Source organism: Loxodonta africana, chromosome 1 (genome assembly GCF_030014295.1).
Source record: "Loxodonta africana isolate mLoxAfr1 chromosome 1, mLoxAfr1.hap2, whole genome shotgun sequence".
NCBI lineage: Eukaryota > Metazoa > Chordata > Mammalia > Proboscidea > Elephantidae > Loxodonta > Loxodonta africana.
In genome coordinates this window covers 24,390,655-24,409,282 of record NC_087342.1, presented here as the reverse complement: position 1 = coordinate 24,409,282, position 18,628 = coordinate 24,390,655, and the positions used below count along the sequence as shown (strand labels likewise).

General features: G+C 39.6%; 1 protein-coding gene across 6 annotated transcripts in view; it reads left to right on the top strand.

The window, feature by feature from the left end:
- The window catches only part of IL1RAP (interleukin 1 receptor accessory protein), a 160,713-nt gene that overhangs the window by 97,430 nt on the left and 44,655 nt on the right, over nucleotides 1–18,628 (top strand). For all 6 annotated transcript variants that reach the window (XM_023551627.2, XM_064272283.1, XM_023551624.2 and 3 more), the window contains 2 exons: nucleotides 7,153–7,438; nucleotides 10,657–10,843. In XM_023551627.2, the coding sequence (XP_023407395.2) occupies nucleotides 7,153–7,438; nucleotides 10,657–10,843 (473 nt within the window). The remainder of the gene's footprint in view (nucleotides 1–7,152; nucleotides 7,439–10,656; nucleotides 10,844–18,628) is intronic.

The following is an 18,628-nucleotide window of genomic DNA, read 5'->3' as shown; positions in this document are numbered from 1 at the left end:
CCCCCCCCCGACAGAAAATAAGCGTCATCAGGATGTTCTGACACTGAGAATAGGGTTTGCCAATGAAATTTCTTCCTCCTTTCTTTCCATCATTCCTTCTTTCCACCCATCATTCCTTCCATCATTCCTTTTCTTCCTTCCTTCTCCTTATTCCTTTTCTTCTCCATCTCCTTCTCCCTCTTTTCTTTCTCCAAGCCTGCTGGACAGCTGCCATCCTGGGATCACCTTTACTGTCCTCCTGGGAATCCTTTGTCCTTTTTCTTGTATTAGATCCTCTATTTCTGGATTCCATGTTTTCCTCTTTTATTCTCTCATCTTGAAGGAAAAAATCCCTCAGAAGTTCCTGATAATGAGCACACAGGAAGTAAAACTATTGACTCTTTATGTGTCCGAAATTGTCACCTATGCACTTAATAGTTTGGTTGGTGTATATTCAGGATAGGGAATAATTTTCCTTCAGATGCATTGTTTATCTTGCAGGTTCCAGTCTTGTTTTTGAGATGCACAAAGCCATTCTGATTCCTGATCTTTTGAATGTGACATTTTTCCCCACCTTTGTTTTTTTTACTCCTTAGTAGCTTATAGAATCTTCTCTTTTCACACAGTCATTCAGAATGTTTTATGTGTGTATGTCATAAGTCTGTTTGCATTCATTGGGCTGGGTAATTGATGGATCCATTTAATTTAGAAGATTGCATACTTCAGTTCTGGGTGTTTTTTTTTTTCTTTAAATTACTTAATTGAGATTTTTCTTCTTTCTCTTTTTTTCTTTTGGGAGGCCTATCAGAATCTACTCGACTGCAATGGGTTTTGTTTTATTTTATTATGGAGATGGTAAAATTCCTGGACTGGTCTTCTATTTATCTCTTCTTTTTTTTTTTTTTTTGAAAATCCTCAACTTTAACTTCTAAAACAAAGCATCTATTGAGTTTTTTTATTTCTGCAACCACAATAATGTTTTAATTTTAACACATTTTTTTTTTCCCTGAGTATTCCTTTGTCACAGCACTCTGTTCTTGCTTCATGGATGCAGCAGGTTTCTTATCACTCCGAGGCCATTAATAATAGTTGGTTTTGCTTTTTGTGTTTCTTCTTTTCTAAGCCTTTGTTTATCCTTGAATAGTCTTGATTTTATCCAAGTTTCTTTTATTTTGTTTCTTTGAAGACTGCCTTTCATGGTGGAGATTTTTCTCAGATGTCTATTTGTGGTATCTATTTTTTTTTTATTTATATTTAAGAAGAAGCAATTAAGATGTTGACTGAAAGTTCTAAATATGGATGCGAGGCTTGTTGGCCTTGAGTTTATCTGTTGAATGATGTGGCTGCACAATTTGTTAAAAACCTGTGAGCAAGACTGTTAGGTCCTTCTTCTCAAACTGGTCAAATTTCCCAAAGAAAATTAAATTATTTTGTTCTCCTGCCTGGTTGGTAAGGTCTGGTTGACCTCATCCTTGGAGCTGAGTGGGGAAAATTATTCAGTGCTAGGAAGGGTAGAAGAGGAACTAGGCATGCAACTTTCTGATATATTAATAGCTTTTCATAGATCTTCTTTATTTTACCACTCTTTCCATATCCTCGGCTTTAAGGTACCTCATTGTATCTGGCAGGATAGGATAGATTTTTGGTAACAAATAAACTCCAATTCTCTGTGACTTAAAATAACAGAACCCTATTGTCTGTCATCCAATTTGAGGGTTACAAACTAAGGGAGTCTCAGTCTCTGTGTTTTCATATTTGCCAAGGCAGAGGAAAAGGGAGCATAGTGCAATGTACCCATAAAACACCCAGCACATTTTGTTGGCCAGAGTAAGTCACATGGCCTCTCCTTACTTCAGAGAGGCAGAAAAGTACCATCTTATATATGAAAAGAGAACCCAGAAATATTGGGTGAACCTCACTTATGCCTGCTACTGCCAGTTCCTGGGCCTTTCAGGATTCTGCACTGCAGATTGGTTTACTCCTCAGCTTCCCCTTGCTAGCTTGGGATTTGGCTTTTTGAATCTGCTAAGCCAGTCACCTCTTGTCCATTCTGATGTTGCTATTGTTTTCTCTCCTGTTTCCACTATTATTTAGGGTTATATTGTGAAAAATTCTTTTACTATAGGGTAATTTGAGTGGAGATTCAGAAAGGAGTGAAATTGGTGCATATGTTCGATCTGCCATATTTACCCAAAACACTATGGTTTTCATTTTCTGTGAACTGAATGAGTTAATTCTGCATCTTTGCAGTTTCGATAAAATATATATTTAAAGAAAGTGGTAAGCTAGTTAAAAAATATATATTTATATTATATTGGCCAGCGTGTATTGATGTGAACAGCATTTTGATCTTTCTTGCCCTTCTGTGCACAGTGGGTTTAAAAAGATGCCTCTAAATGAAAGCATAGTACTTATAAATAACAGTCCATTTGTTGAGTCGGGAAAAGCCAGCTTGTTGAACTTCCCAGAGATTTATTACTTACTTAGGTGACAAACCCATTGGGGCAGTTCTACTCTGTCCTATAGAGTTGCTATGAGTTAGAATCGACTCTACGGCAGTGGGTTTGTTTGGTTTGGTTTTTTGGGTATCAGCTATCCGCTGCCATAATAATGTTGCCTGACAGATAATCACAAACTTAAGTGAACTTTTTAAAAAATTTATTACACAAGTATTTTTGCTTTTGAGTCTGTAGGTTGCCTGGGCAGCCTTGTTAATGCAAGGTCGGCTCGGTTACCTAGGCTAGGCTTGCTCTTGAGCCTTTGGTTAACTGTGGTTCCAGGGATGGGAACCAGAAATTCAGTTCCGGTGCCTCCGTTCTCCTCCACGTGGTCTCTAATTAACTCACTAGGCTTTCCTGGGCGTGTTCTTATGGTGGTAGCAGGGCTTCAAGAGGAAAAGCAAAAGCACACAAGGCGTTTTAAGTCCTAGGCTTGGAATTGACAAACCAGCACTTCCGCTGCATTTTCTTGGTGAATGTGAGCCACCAGGAAAGCACAGGTCAGGTCACAGGGTGGAGAAAAAGACTCCCCTCTTGATTGGAGAACTCACAGCATCACATGTCAAAGGATGTGGATAACAGGAGGAGTGAGAATTAGGGCTGTTTTTACAGACTCTGTCTTCCAGAGTTGTCCAGTGATGGACCAATATAAATAATTTTTGGTGACAAAATATAAATTGGGCATATAGCTCAGGAGTATAAAGAACTGAGTGACCTTGTTATAACCAAACTCCAGCCACTCCTTGAAAACCCTGTGGGGCAGTTCTACTCTATCCCATAGGGTCACTAGGAGTCGGAATTGACTTGACGTCAACGGGTTTATGAACAAATTTCCTCAGTGCATATACATATATATGTATATATATATATACACACAAAATTTCTGAATTAGTGCCTAAACCCATTCAATTAAAAAAAAAAATCCAGATCATGAAGAGATACATTTCCAATAAAGTGTTATGTTTAATGATTATAAAAATTTAAAATGTTTTATTCAAATTGTATATACTGATAATCATAATAAAATGTATTCTGGAGAGGGAAAAAAAAAACTTTAATGCCTTGAGTGTTATATACAGAAGAGAAGAAGAAAATAATGAAACAAAAATTAAACTATTAAATATAATTTCCATTAACTTAAAATCATATATGGGATAATGGAGTTAATGTAAGTTCAAGGAGAGAAAAGGAACAGTATGGAATTTGCAGCTGTTAAAGGAAAGCTTATTTAAGTATTTTGTAGGTGTTGACTGATGTGGAATATCACTCTTCCACTTTATGTAGTTAAAAGATGTAGCCATTTTATTTTTAAATGGGTAATTTTCAGTATGATACAAAGTATCTCCTTTTCAGTTATTATACTTAGAATAAAATTTTTTAGATGCCAGCTTAAATAGAAAAAGGATTACATAGTAAAAAATACAATCATACATATATGTATGGACATATGTTAAGGTTGAAAGGAAAATAGAAAATCATTTTGAAGTAATTGTTTTGGGGCCTATAGGACTTTTATCACCCTTGACCTCTCTTCTGCCTGCATGTGGTGATGTCAGGAACCCTAAATTCAGCTATCACGCATAAGAAAACAAATTTTATTATCCTTTCTTTTCCTGAATACACGAATTATTACGTTTCGTTATAGAAAAACATAAAAACAATTACAGATTTCATTTGCTTCCAGGTCATTGACATTCTATCAATTTTACTCCCCAGTGAGTATCACTAAGAACTCTTGAGTTGAGGTCTGTGGTCCTGATGTACGGTAGGGTAGCCAGTGGATGGACATGGCTAGCCCAAATTGAGATGTACTAGAAGTGTAAAATACACTGAATTTTGAAGGCTTAGCACAAAGAGGAGCTCTGGTAGTGCAGTGATTAAGAGCTTGGCTGCTAGCCAAAAGGTCAGCAGTTCCAGTTTACCAGCTGCTCCTTGCAAACCCTGTGTATGGGACAGTTCTACTGTGTCCTGTAGGGTCGCTATGAGTAGGAATCAACTTGACGGCAACAGGTTAGTTTTGTTTTGTTTTGGGTAGTACAAAATATTAATGAGCTATTTTATTCTTGGGTTTTTTTTTTGAACTACCAAGAAATAAACCCAAAAAACAACCAAACAAAAGAAGTCATTAATATATATATTTTTTTTAATTTTTATTAAGCTTCAAGTGAACATTTACCATTCCAATCAGTCTGTCACATGTAGGTTTACATACATCTTACTCCCTTCTCCCACTTGCTCTCCCCCTATTGAGTCAGCCCTTACAGTCTCTCGTTTCGTGCCAATTTTACCATCTTCCCTCTCTCTCTATCTTCCCATCCCCCCTCCAGTCAAGAGTTGCCAACACACTCTCCCGTGTCCACCTGATTTAATTAGCTCACTCTTCATCAGTATCTCTCTCCCCCCCACTGACCAGTCCTTTTCATGCCTGATGATTTGTCTTCGGGGATGGTTCCTGTCCTGTGCCATCAGAAGTTCTGGGGAGCATTGTCTCTGGGATTCCTCTAGTCGCAATCATACCATTAGGTGTGGTCTTTTAATGAGAATTTGGGGTCTGCATCCCATTGGTCTCCTGCTCCCTCAGGAGTTGTCTGTTGTGTTCCCTGACAGGGCAGACATCGATTGTGGCCGGGCACCAACTAGTTCTTCTGGTCTCAGGATAATGTAGGTCTCTGGTTCAAGTGGCCCTTTCTGTCTCTTGGGTTCTTAGTTGTCGTGTGACCTTGGTGTTCTTCCTTTGCCTTTGCTCCCGGTGGGTTGAGACCAATTAATGTATTTTAGATGGCCGCTTGTTGGCATTTAGGACCCCAGGCGCCACAATTCAAAGTGGGATGCAGAGTGTTTTCATAATAGAATTGTTTTGCCCATTGACTTAGAAGTCCCCTCAAACCAAGTTCCCCAGACCCCAGCCCCTGCTTCGCTGACCTTTGAAGCTTTCATTTTATCTCGGAAACCTCTTTACTTTTAATCCAGTCCAATTAGGCTGACCTTCCTTGTTTTGAGTGTTGTCTTTCCCTTCACCCAAAGCAGTTCCGATCTACAGATTGATCAATAAAAAGCCCTCTCCCTCCCTCCCCCCTTTGTAACCACAAAAGTATGTGTTCTTCTCCGTTTTTTCTATTTCTCAAGATCTTATAATAGTGGTCTTATACAATATTTGTCCTTTTGCAACTGACTCATTTCGCTCAGCATAATGCCTTCCAGATTCCTCCATGTTATGAAATGTTTCAGAGATTCGTCACTGTTTTTTATCGATGCGTAGTATTCCATTGTGTGAATATACCACAATTTATTTACCCATTCGTCCGTTGATGGACATCTTGGTTGCTTCCAGCTTTTTGCTATTATAAACAGAGCTGCAGTAAACATGGGTGTGCATATATCTGTTTGTGTGAAGGGTCTTGTATCTTTAGGGTATATTCCGAGGAGTGGGATTTCTGGGTTGTATGGTAGTTCTATTTCTAACTGTTTAAGATAACGCCAGATGGATTTCCAAAGTGGTTGTACCATTTTACAATCCCACCAGCAGTGTATGAGAGTTCCAGTCTCTCCGCAGCCTCTCCAACATTTATTATTTTGTGTTTTTTGAATTAATGCCAGTCTAGTTGGTGTCAGATGGAATCTCATCGTAGTTTTAATTTGCATTTCTCTAATGGCTAATGATCGAGAGCATTTTCTCATGTATCTGTTGGCTGCCTGAATATCTTCCTTAGTGAAATGTGTGTTCATATCCTTTGCCCACTTCTTGATTGGGTTGTTTGTCTTTTTGTGGTTGAGTTTTGACAGAGTCATGTAGATTTTAGAGATCAGGAGCTGGTCTGAGATGTCATAGCTGAATATTCTTTCCCAGTCTGTAGGTGGTCTTTTTACTCTTTTGGTGAAGTCTTTAGATGAGCATAGGTGTTTGATTTTTAGGAGCTCCCAGTTATCTGGTTTCTCTTCATCATTTTTGGTAATGTTTTGTATTCTGTTTATGGCCTGTATTAGGGCTCCTAGGGTAGATCCTATTTTTTCTTCCATGATTTTTATCGTTTTAGTCTTTATGTTTAGGTCTTTGATCCACTTGGAGTTAGTTTTTGTGCATGGTGTGAGGTATGGGTCCTGTTTCATTCTTTTGCAAATGGATATCCAGGTATGCCAGCACCATTTGTTAAAAAGACTATTATTTCCCCAATAGAAGTCATTAATATTTTGGGGTATTTTGCATATATTGGGTTAAATAAAACGTATTATTGAAATTAAATTTGTCTGCCTTTTACTTTTTTACCATGGCTACTAGGACATTTGAAATTACATATGTGGCTCACGTTATATTTCTACTGGACAGGAGTCTAGATGAAATACCAGGAGACCTAAGGAGAATTGGGAGTCTTCTTTCTCATCTACTTGAGAATTGTCTTTTCAGTTACAATTTCCTCCTTCAAACCTCCTCTGTTCTCAGAGGAATAAAAAAGCACATGACTTCCTTTTTAGGTGAGATCCTTCCTGTTACCTTATAGGATTCAACAGGATTAAGCACGCAATGGCAACGGGCTTGGTTTTTGGATTTTGGCATTGAAGGTGACCAAAGAATGGGGGTCCTGGAAAAGATTGGCATCCTAAGGAGAAGTTGAGTTCTCTGGAGGCGTATAACTGTGAGGTGACTCACCTGCCCTATCTTTCTTTTTGACTGTTCCAGAACGCTGCGATGACTGGGGACTGGATACCATGAGGCAAATCCAAGTATTTGAAGATGAGCCAGCTCGCATCAAGTGCCCACTCTTTGAGCACTTCTTGAAATATAACTACAGTACGGCCCACTCAGCTGGCCTCACCCTGATCTGGTATTGGACAGGGCAGGATCGAGACCTTGAGGAACCAATTAACTTCCGCCTCCCTGAGAACCGAATTATTAAAGAGAAGGATGTGCTGTGGTTCCGGCCCACCCTCCTCAATGACACGGGCAACTATACCTGCATGTTAAGGTACTCTGACCCTTAGCATTGGCTTTATCTTTTCCCTGTAGTTCGTGGACTTTTCTTTAGGCGATGCATGTGCCATGAAGTTGGAGAGGAAAAGGGAGAAAGCATTTAGAAAGAGTTACGCTTCACCTTAATGGCTTAGAAGAGGGCCTGGAGGTGTGCAGAGGAAAGCATGGTTGCCCCAAGAGCATTCTCCAGAGCTGGTTTCTTTGTAGACACTGGCACATGTCCAGGTAGGGTAAAGGTGGAGCCTTGTTTATTTGCTCCCTTGCCTTGATATTGACACCTGGTTACACTTCTCCTTCACCTGGAACATCTCATTCCCTAGGCAATGGTCAGGGCAAGGGGCAGAGCTCATTCATACCTGTTATTCTTGGTATCTTGCAAAATGCCTGGCACAGAGTAAAGACTCAGGCTGCCTTTATGGCATAAAGAATATTTATGAAGTAGCAAATGAATTTAGAACTATCGAACCAGGGTTTGAGGTTGCCAGCAACAAAAGACACAGACCACACAGGCTGTACTAGTGCATGGGTAAAGGCTTTACGCACAGAGAGAGGAGACAGCGAGATCAGCTTCACTAGTGGTCACTGGTCTCCCGTGGCCAACAGGATGCCTCCCCACCCCCGCATTCAGCCGGTGCAGGGAGGAAGATGTCCTACATACAGCCCTCTGATACACCCCTCTCATGCAGTAGACTGGAGAGACCTGGTTCCCTCCCTGCCAGGAACAGATATAGAAGTGGGATTGGCCAGGTGCCATATGGTGCCCATGCCTGTGCAAGAGACAGAGAAAGTTACTGGGTCCCCAAAACAGGGGGAAGGCTTCTCCCATGAGGAGAAGGAACTAGGAGAGAGAGTCACCCAGCCTCCTTATCAGAGAATGTTCTGGGCCTAAGGCCTTTACTTTTAGGTGGCCAGGAATGGGAGGCACACAGGCAGACCGCTCCCCTAACAAGGACAATACTTTTCCACCAAAATTCCCCTAAGAGAAGAAGCAAGTGAATACCATATCCGTGGGAATCTAAGAATATAACCCAAAGCAGCCCATCTCTACTGAAAAATGTCTTTGAAGCCTGCTTTTTTCCCTGAAAGTTTATGTAGATTTTGCATTTTACACCACAATATTTTTTTAAAAAACTACATATTGTTATTTTTGGAAACCCTGGTGGCATAGTGGTTAAGTGCTACAACTGCTAACCAACAGGTCAGCAGTTCAAATCTGCCAGGCGCTCCTTGGAAACCCTATGGGGCAGTTCTACTCTGTCCTATAGGGTCGCTATGAGTCAGAATCAACTCGACGGCAGTGGGTTTGGTTTGGGTTTGGTATTAATATTTTTGCTCCAAAAAAAAAAAAAAAAAAATCATAAAACTAAAGCCCTCCCAAAGAATAACTGTTCTAGGGTTTAGTTCTATGCCTGTTTTTACCCCAGGTCCCTTTTTAGCTGTCAGGTTACTTTGTTTTCTGAACTCCCATCTGGGTTTTGAATTTTTTTTTTTTCTATGTCAATAGGTAATCCCATCCATTCTTCTGAATACTCCTTTTCTCTCATGGATATTAAATTGGTCTCTGATGCAAAACTAGGAGTACGTTTTCATAAATTTAAATTGTGTTGTGATGACGTGACAAAGGACCTGTTTTCAATCATAGAAAGGCGTTTAGATCATTGTGCCCTCAGGAGTCCATGTAACCACTGAAGGCCCTTCTGAGGCCTTCACCTGCCACTTTAATTGGAGTGGACTCTAGACTCGTGTTTAGGCTTCCAAGGAGCCTTGAATATTCACGTGTCCTTTTTTATGCCTTAACACAGTCTGGTAGGAGAGGTTAAACAGACTGTAGTGGAAAGAACACTGGTTGAGAACAGAACTAAACCCTCATCCCAGGTCACGCATTAGTATTTAACTGGGTAACCTAAGGCAAGTCAGATCCACATCTGACAGCTTTGGTGTCTATATCCATACAATGAGAGGGTTGGTTTACTTGCTCTTTCGAGCTCGTTTTCATCTTTGACAATTGTTAATGCATTAACATTTCCCAAATAACATCAGCAGGTACCTGGGAAGGGGTCATTGGGAGCTTTCTGGATGACCTTGGTCTCTACAGGAGAAAGCTACAGGACTGTTAAGGGCTGAGTATACCTTTAGTGGAAGGAGACCCTGGTGGCGTAGTGGTTGAGTGCTACGGCTGCCAACCAAAAAGTCAGCAGTGCAAATCCACCAGACGCTCCTTGGAAACTCTGTGGGGCAGTTCTGTTATGTCCTGTAGGTTTTTTTTTTTTTGACACCTTTAATAGTAGTTATCATTTTCCACTTTGTCATTTCTTTAGCTTATACGTGTACCTGTCTTCCAGGTCCCCAAAGCAATGGGAGAAATGTCCCATTGTCCTAGGGCGATTCCTAAGTTGAGAATGGCCTTAAACTGAACCTATGGAATCACAGGCCTGGATGTCTTTAGGGAATAGGGTTCGATTCATCTTCCTGGTGGTGTATTGGTTAACAGCTCAGCTGCTAACCAAAAGGTTGGCAGTTCAAATCCACCAGCCGCTCCTTGGAAACCCTATGGGGCAGTTGTACTCTGTCCTGTAGGGTCATTCTGAGTTGAATTTGACTCAACGGCAACGGGTTACAGCAACATTGAATGATCGTACCATAATTTTCATTACAGTTTTCCTTTTGGCAGACTTTTCTATTGATTCCAGTATTTTCTTTGCTGAAATAACACTGTCATGGGCATTTTTTATCATGTATTGCCTTCCCATTCCCCCCTCCTATGTTTCTAGCATTTGAAAAATTTTCCAAAAATAGAATTACTAGGTCTAAATGTAAGACTTTTGTTTTTAGGAGGTGGGGGGCTCTGGAAACTTATTTTTCCTCCCAAGGTCGTTTATACCATTAAAAGCAATGAGTAAATATGCCATTCTCACCATAGCTTTAGCAACAGAGTGTTATTGAGAATGTTTTAAGTATAAAATGGTCTATGTACATTTGGGAGCATACCTTAAAATATAAATATTTTGGTGCATTAATAATTGTGATTTCTTTAAATTCTGTGATGGCAGTTGGTATGGAAATACCTTCAACATTTAATTCTTACATGAACTTACGCATACAAACAGAGCGTCAATACATAGCATGACTTCACTTAAATGGTTTTAATGTGGTTGCTGTACTAAACCACATGCAAATGAGACTGCCCATTCATCTGGGTGTTTCTCTTTTCAGGAACACGACTTATTGCAGCAAAGTTGCATTTCCTCTGGAAGTTGTTCAAAAGGACAGATGCTTCAAATCTCCCATGAAACTCCCAGTGCATAGGCTATATCTAGAACATAGTCTTCAGAAGATCACTTGTCCAAATGTAGACGGATTTTTTCCTTCCAATGTCAAACCAACCGTCACTTGGTATAAGGTAAGCAAACCAGAGGACGGTTTGCCCTCTCTAAAATGGCAATAATTACTTGTTGTGTTAAAAGTAGAAACTGAGATTTTTCTCCTCAGGTTTTCTGATTTCTTCCTTAATAACTTTATACAAATCTTTCACCACTCGATTAATCTGTACCACTTTGTTGGGGCGTGGGGGGAAGAGTGCTTTGCCTCAACTCAACATCTCCTAAACTAAAACTACTTTTGTTCTATTAACTTACTATGAAACACATTTGGAGAAAGATTGCCCACTTCTCCTCACTGCTTGTTGTGTGCTGTCCAGTTGATTCCGACTCAAAACAACCCTATAGGACAGAGTAGGGTTTCCAAGGAGCAGCTGGTGGATTCGAACTGCCAGACTTTTAGTTAGCAGCCTGAGCTCTTATCCACTTTGCCACCAGGGCTTTCCTGCTTGGTAGAGTTAAAAGCTGCTAATCCATCGGTGAATTTCTACTCCCTGATTAGTCAGCACTGTATTCTGTTTATGTGTGTTTTCACTAGTCCATCCGTGGGCTCTTCCACATCTGGGGGATTTGATAAATGTTAATTAAAAATCAATTTGTTGGAAGTTGCCACCGATGGCAGCAGCATAGCTTTTGAATCTCCACATAAACCAAAGCCAAAATCCCATGAACAACACTTACTTACAAAACAAACTCAGTGACAAGTTATCCAGAAGAACAGTTTTCAGTCAAGTGGATGAGACAAACCAACAGCCTTAAAACACATATGGTATCATTGTCTGTAAGGAGTCCTGGTGGCACAGTAGTTAAGCACTCAGCTGCTCACTGAAAGGTCAGTGGTTTGAACCCATCAGCTGTTCCGTAGGAGGAAGATGTGGCAGTCTGCTTCCATAAAGATTTACAGCCTTGGGGAAAGATTCGTCCAAAGGACTAATGGACCACAGCTACCACAGCCTCCACCAGACCGAGTCCAGCACAACTAGATGGTGCCCGGCTACCACCACCGATTGCTCTGACAGGGATCACGATAGAGGGTACCAGACAGAGCTGGAGAAAAATATGGAACAAAATTCAAACTCGCAAAAAAGTCCAGACATACTACTCTGATAGAGACTAGAGAAACTCCAAGAGTATGGCCCCCAAACACCCTTTTAACTCAGTACTGAAGTTACTTCTGAGGTTTACCCTTCAGCCAAAGATTAGACAGGCACATAAAACAAACAATAATACACGTAGCTCAACCGTGTTTAGGCAACTAAATGAGCACACCAGCCCAGGTGCAAGGACGAGAAGGCAGGAGAGACAGGAAAGCTGGACGAACGGAAACAGGGAAACCAAGGTCGAGAAGGGCAGAGTGTTGACACATTCATAGGGTTAGCAAGCAATGTCACAAAGCGATAAGGGTATTAATTGTTTAACGAGAAACTCATTTGCTCTGTAAACCTTCATCTAAAGAAAAACAACAACAAAAAAGAGTTACAGGCTTGGAAACCCTATGGGTCAGTTCTGCTCTGTCCTGTAGGTTGCTATGAGTTGGAATCAACTGGATAGCAGCAGGTTTTTTAATCGGTGTCTGTAGAGAAGAGAGAAGAAGGAAGTAACGGGGTCTCTGCAGACTTGAAAACAGAGGAACCCCAAAACAGCCCATAGGTACTCACTCAAAAGTATGGTGGGCCAATTTGAGACGCGCAGGTGAAATTGGAAGGGGTTTTGCCCTCTAATAGAAGCTGAGTGCAAGAGGTCCATGGAAAGACATTCTGAAGGGGCTACCACAGCTCTAGCACATTGGAGCTCTGGAAAACCACCAGCCATACTAAAGAGAATCTGCTGGGAGTTGAATAAAAATTAAGCCAGATAGAGGCAATAGGGAGGTAGGAGGAGAAGGGCTGACTAAAATCAGAGGGGAGGGAAAGAGCTGGGAAATCTCAATTTTTGAAGAAGGAAATGTGAAGATAGAATATCCTGACATGTTTTAAAGTTCAGGAAAAAAAAAAAAAAAAACTGGTTTCTTATAAAATTGAAGCAAAAAAATACCAATGTAAAACCACATTTAAAGTTATAAGAAAAGAGAGAGTATGGAGCTGAATAATTTCTCTCCAGAAAAAGAAAGCATGCCAGAAGGACATATTGTAGCTTATTATTTCAAAAATGAGCTAAAAGACATTAAGCAGATGATACAAGATGTGAAAGAATAACATAAATAACTAAGAATCAGAAAAGTTCAGAAATTACATAACTCAGTAGGAAATTAGAAAGAAGAAAACAAGTTATTCGAGAAATGAAGTAAACTAAGAGGAACATAACAGCAAGTAAACACCATAGTCGAGGCCTTAAGATTAATGAAAGGTGAAGGGGAGAACATTTTTTAAATTCAGAAATAAATGATGAAAAAGCATAGAAAGATTAGAGTGGCTGTAACAATATCAGATAAAGTAGACTTTAAGACAATGATTATTACTCAAAAAAAAAAAAACAAAAAACCCTTTGCCATCTAGTTGGTTCTGAGTCATAGCGACTCCATGTGTTGCAGAGTAGAACTGTTCCATAGGGTTGTCTTGGCTGTGATCTTTATGAAAGCAGATCACCCGGCCTTTGTTCCACGGCTTCACTGGGTAGGTCCAAACCACCAACCTTTTAGGTTAAGTAGTTGAGCGCGAATTGTTTGCATTACCCAGGGACCTGTAAGGGGCATTCATATTAACAAAAATGTCAATCCATTAGGGAGACATGATAATAGTGAATGTCTGTGTGGAGCCCTGGTGGCACAGTGTTTAAGAGCCTGGCTGCTAACCAAGAGATCAACAACTCGAATCCACCAGGTGCTCATTGGAAATCCTATGGGGTGTTTCTGCTCTGTCCTACAGGATTGCTATGAGTCGGAATCAACTCAATGGCAATGAGCTTTTTGGTTTATGTGCTTGATAACAAAGCTTCAAAATACATGAAATAAAAGAACAGAATTAAAGGGAGAAATAGACAATTCTACAAAAATATTTGAAAACTTCAACATCTGTTAAAATTTGGCAGCAATTGATAGACTATCCAGATAAAAAAAATTAGCAAAGCTTGAAAGATGTAAACAAAATTCAGCCACTTTGACCTAAATGATATTTATAGAACAACAGTACACTCAGCAACTACAGAGTACACATTCTTTTCAAGTTCATATCATATGTTTACCATGATATACTGTAATGTGGACATAGGCAAAACTTAACTAGGGTGGAAAAAAAATCAGAATAGTGGTTGCTTCTGTTGGATAGGGGTGGAATTTGACTGGGAAGGAGTATAAGGAAATTTTCTGGGGTGATGATAGTATATTCTATATCTGAACTGGGTTGGGGGTTAAACATAGTGTTCATTTGTCAAAACTCAGTACATTTCAAACTGGTAGGTGTAAAATTTGTATGTTGTGTGCAAATTTTATTACAAGAGGAAAAAGAGAACCATAAACAGATACAGATCTCTGGTTAATGATATGCAAAAAGTGTTTCAGGAGAAAAATGTACTGATGTCTGTGATTTACCTTCTAAGGAATCAAAAAATAGGAATTCATATATGAATGGAGGGATGGATAGATGAATAGATAGGTGGATAAGGCAATTATGATGATATGTTAATTGTAGAATCTAGGTAGTAGGTATATGAGTATTCACTGAATAATTCTAATAACTTTATATGTTTGAAATTTTTCATAATAAAACATTGGAAAAAGTAGAGAAAGTGAAGGAAGGCATAAAATACATGAAGAAGGAGATAAAGTCATAAATGAAAGAGATACAAAGATCTTGAGAGAAAGTGTTAAATCTGAAGAGTGGCATAAAAAATCCCTCATATGGATAAGAGAAGCCCTTGAAGAAGAAAATCAAAGCAAGAGTACCAATCAAATACTAAAAATTGTAATTCAAAGCAACGTTCCTAAAATTACAAAAATATTTTGAAACTATATGTAGAAGAAGCACCTTGAATACCTGAGAATATTAACCCAGAACAACCAACATCAAGACATATTTCAAGTAAAAGAAAAGAGGAAGAAAGTCTCTGGGCTCCTAGACAAAAGGAGCCATTGATTTTTCAGGTAAAGAAAATCAAATTGTCATCAGACTTTTCAACAGCAATACTTCATGAGAAAAGAAAATGGGATTACATACTCAAGAAAGGAGAGCGTGAGTCAGTGATTTTGCATCCAGCAAAATCTACTTTCAAATACAAAGTTTTCAATATGTAAAAACTCTGGGGATATTGTTTCCATGAACTCTTTTTGAAGAACCCACTAGAAAACAAGATTCAGACAATTGAAAAGTCACTACATTATATTTTTTAGATTTATCCATATAATTATATGTAGCTCTAGTTCCTTCACTCAAAAGGTTATCTAGTACACAATGTTTCTATTTATCCATTCTTCTTTTGGTAGGCCTTTCATTAATTTATCATTTTTCACTGTTACAACAGTATACAATAAACATTCTTACAGATCTTTTGAGATAATGCAATGAAATGGAATGGAACTGGGGGACCTTATGGTATGTATGTTGAACTTTACTAGATGCTGCCAAATGGCTTTCCAAAGTGGTTGCACCAATTTACACCCTCTTCCCCAGCAATGTATGAGGCCTCTCATTGTGGCACGTCCTTGCTAACATTTGGTATAATCAGAGTTTTTATGTTTGCTAGTATGATGCTGAACATCTTTTCAAAAATTAACCATTCAGGTATTCAGGCTTCCTTGCCTCTGTATTGTTTACTTTTTTTGTCTTTTTCCCCTTTGATCATGTTTCTTGTCCATTCTTTGTTGGCTAATGGATTTGTGGAAGTTCTTGATAGATTCCTATATATATGTGTATGTGTGTATATATATATACACACATATTTACTTATTTGCAGTTGGATATGTGCTCTGGAAATTGTTTTCAAAATCTTCATTGTCAATTGCATGCTTCCCTTTACTTTGTTGTCAGCTGGATTCCCTACCTTGACCATTGTAGAAATAGTCTCTTACCAATACAGATAACCCTATGAGGGTTGAAAGATAGATTAGTTTTAATCAGTTCCAACAGATTTGCTTTCCTGTTAGCAACAAGGTGAAAGCTGCTGAGTTGAAGGAAGGAAAATGATGCTAACAATGATTGCATTTTACTGTACAAGACAGTGGGCTAGGTGCTTATATGTTATCATATGTAATACTGACCATAACCTTGCAAGATAAATATTATCTCTTTATGAATTAGGAAACTGGGGCTCTAAGTGGTAAATAATAATAGCTAACATTCACTGAGCATAGGAGTTTTTCCCAGTGCTTTAACTGTATTATTTCACTTAGTTCTCTTAACAGCCTTATGAGGTAGGCCCTCCTGCTTCTTCCTTCTTTGTACAGTTGAGGAAACTTAGGAATAGAGTGGTTGAGTGATTTGCCCAAGGTCACAGAGGTAGGAATCAAGATTCAGTCCTATGCAGTCTGGATCAAAAACCCATACTTTTGCATTGTGTTATATAACTCACTCAAAATAACCTTGCCGATAAGGGGAGAATCTGGGATTTCAGGCCAGTTCTGCGTGGTTCTGATGCCTATGCTTTCCAGAAATGACACAGAGAAGGGCAGTCCATTCCTTACTTTTGAAGCTTAGGGAACTTTGAAGGGCAGGGCAAGCTGTGAGCCCAGTTGGAATTGTGGGCTGAACTGTGGGACTTAGAGAAACTTGTGGATAGGAAAAAAAAAAACAAAACCCACTGCCATCAAGTCGATTCCGACTCATAGCGACCCTACAGGACAGAGTAGAACTGCCCCATAGAGTTTCCGAGGGGCGCCTGGCGGATTCGAACTGCCAGCCTCTTGGTTTGCAGCCCTAGCACTTAACCACTATGCCACCAGGGTTTCCTTGTGGATAGAAGACCCTGGAAAATAAGAAGGAGTTCAGGAAAACTAAGAGTGGGGGCAACAGAAGACCAAATGGTCCTGTATCAGAATTGCAGAGGGAAGGGGGAAGGATTGGGTGTTCCCTCTCTGCGTGTCTTCTCTTTCTCTCTGCTCTCGTCTGCATGGCAGGGTTTCTGTCATTCAGCACCCAGAATACACAATTCTCTATTTCAGCAACCTGTGAGTTAAACTGATGTTTAGTAAATGTTTCTTGAGTAAACCAGGTATTATAAGTAGCGTAGAAAGCAAATCATGATTTGTAAGCGATTTGCTGAATGTCACTAGCTGAAACATTGCAAAAAAACAAAAAACAAACCCATTGCTGTTGAGTGGATTCCAACTCATAGCAATAGCAATCCTATCAGAGTAGAACTGCGCCGTAGGGTTTCCAAGAAGCAGCTGGTGGCTTGAAACTGCCGACCTTTTGCTTGGCAGCTGAGCTCTTAACCACTGTGCCACCAGGGCTGTTTATTCACATAGCAGAAAAAACAGAGCAAAGTGTGGTCTTGTTGTTGTTGCTGTTATTATTAGATTCACTGATAGGCTTGAGCTTTAAAATATGGCAAGCCATCCCAACTTTCATACTACCTAATTAATTGTATTTCTCATTTTTATAAGTGGGTATTTGAAATTTTACTTTCCAGAGACACTTATAAAAGCAAAAGCAACCCCACCCCACCACTGAGGATCACAGAGGCCACTTTAACGGGTGTTTTGGATATGACATTGATGGCAGCTGCAGAAATGTTCTCAACTTCCACTTAGCCAAAAAGGAGAAGGCCCATGGCTATCAGTTTGCAAAAAGCTGGTTGTCCTTCTACCCTGTGTAGCTGTTAAATGGTATGCCACTTTCTTTAATTTTTAGCATGACATTCATCAGAATTAGTCAGATATTGTTTAAAAATCTTCCAGAAAAACAGGAAGGTCTTTGCTTTTTATGACAAAGTGCCAACAGTAGAGCAAACTTCTGAAAAAGTGCCAGGCTTGGCCTTCTTTGTTGGCATAGTACACGCTGTTGAGAAGTTAGTCCAAGGCCTAGGTAATAGACTTTGTTTTTAAAGTGCTTCCTTCAATTTGATCTGACAATTTAGGGTTGTTTCCTTATCCCTTTCTCTTCCCTACACTCCCTATGCAGTGGTTTTCATTTTTTTAATTTTTATTGTGTTTTAAGTGAAAGTTTACAGATCAAGTCAATCTCTCATTCTCTCGTACAAAAATTTATATACACCTTGCTATATGCTCCTTTTTTTTTTTTTTATGTGCTCCTAGCTGCTCCCCCTCAATGAGACAGCACACTCTTTCTTTCCATCCTGTATTCCCCGTGTCCATTCAACCAGCTCCTGTCCCCCTCTGCATTTTCATGTCACCTCCAGACAGGAGCTGCCCACATAATCTCATGTGTCTACTTGAGCCAAGAAGCTCACTCCTCAGCAGTATCATTTTTTCTCTTATAGTCCAGTCCAATCCCTGTCTGAAGAGTTAGCTTTGAGAGTGATTCCTGTCTTGGGCTAACAGAAGGTCTGGGGACCATGACCTCTGGGGTCCTTCTAGTCTCAGTCAGACCATTAAGTGTGGTCTTTTTACGAGAACTTGAGGTTATGCAGTGGTTTTTAACCTTTTTTTTCTTTATGAGGGAAGTGTGTATCGTACTTCCTTTCAAAATTATACACACATAATTCCATATATGAATATACACACAGCATTTTGCATGTAGCCTCAGGGCTATTGAAGACCATGATTGATTTTTTTAAACTTAAAGCCCCACTCAAATATCTCTGAAGCGTTAAGGCTGAATCAGACTAAACAAATGTTTTAGTCATCTAGTTCTGCCATAACAGAAATACCACAAGTGAACGGCCTTAACAAAGAGAAATTAATTTTCTCACAGTCC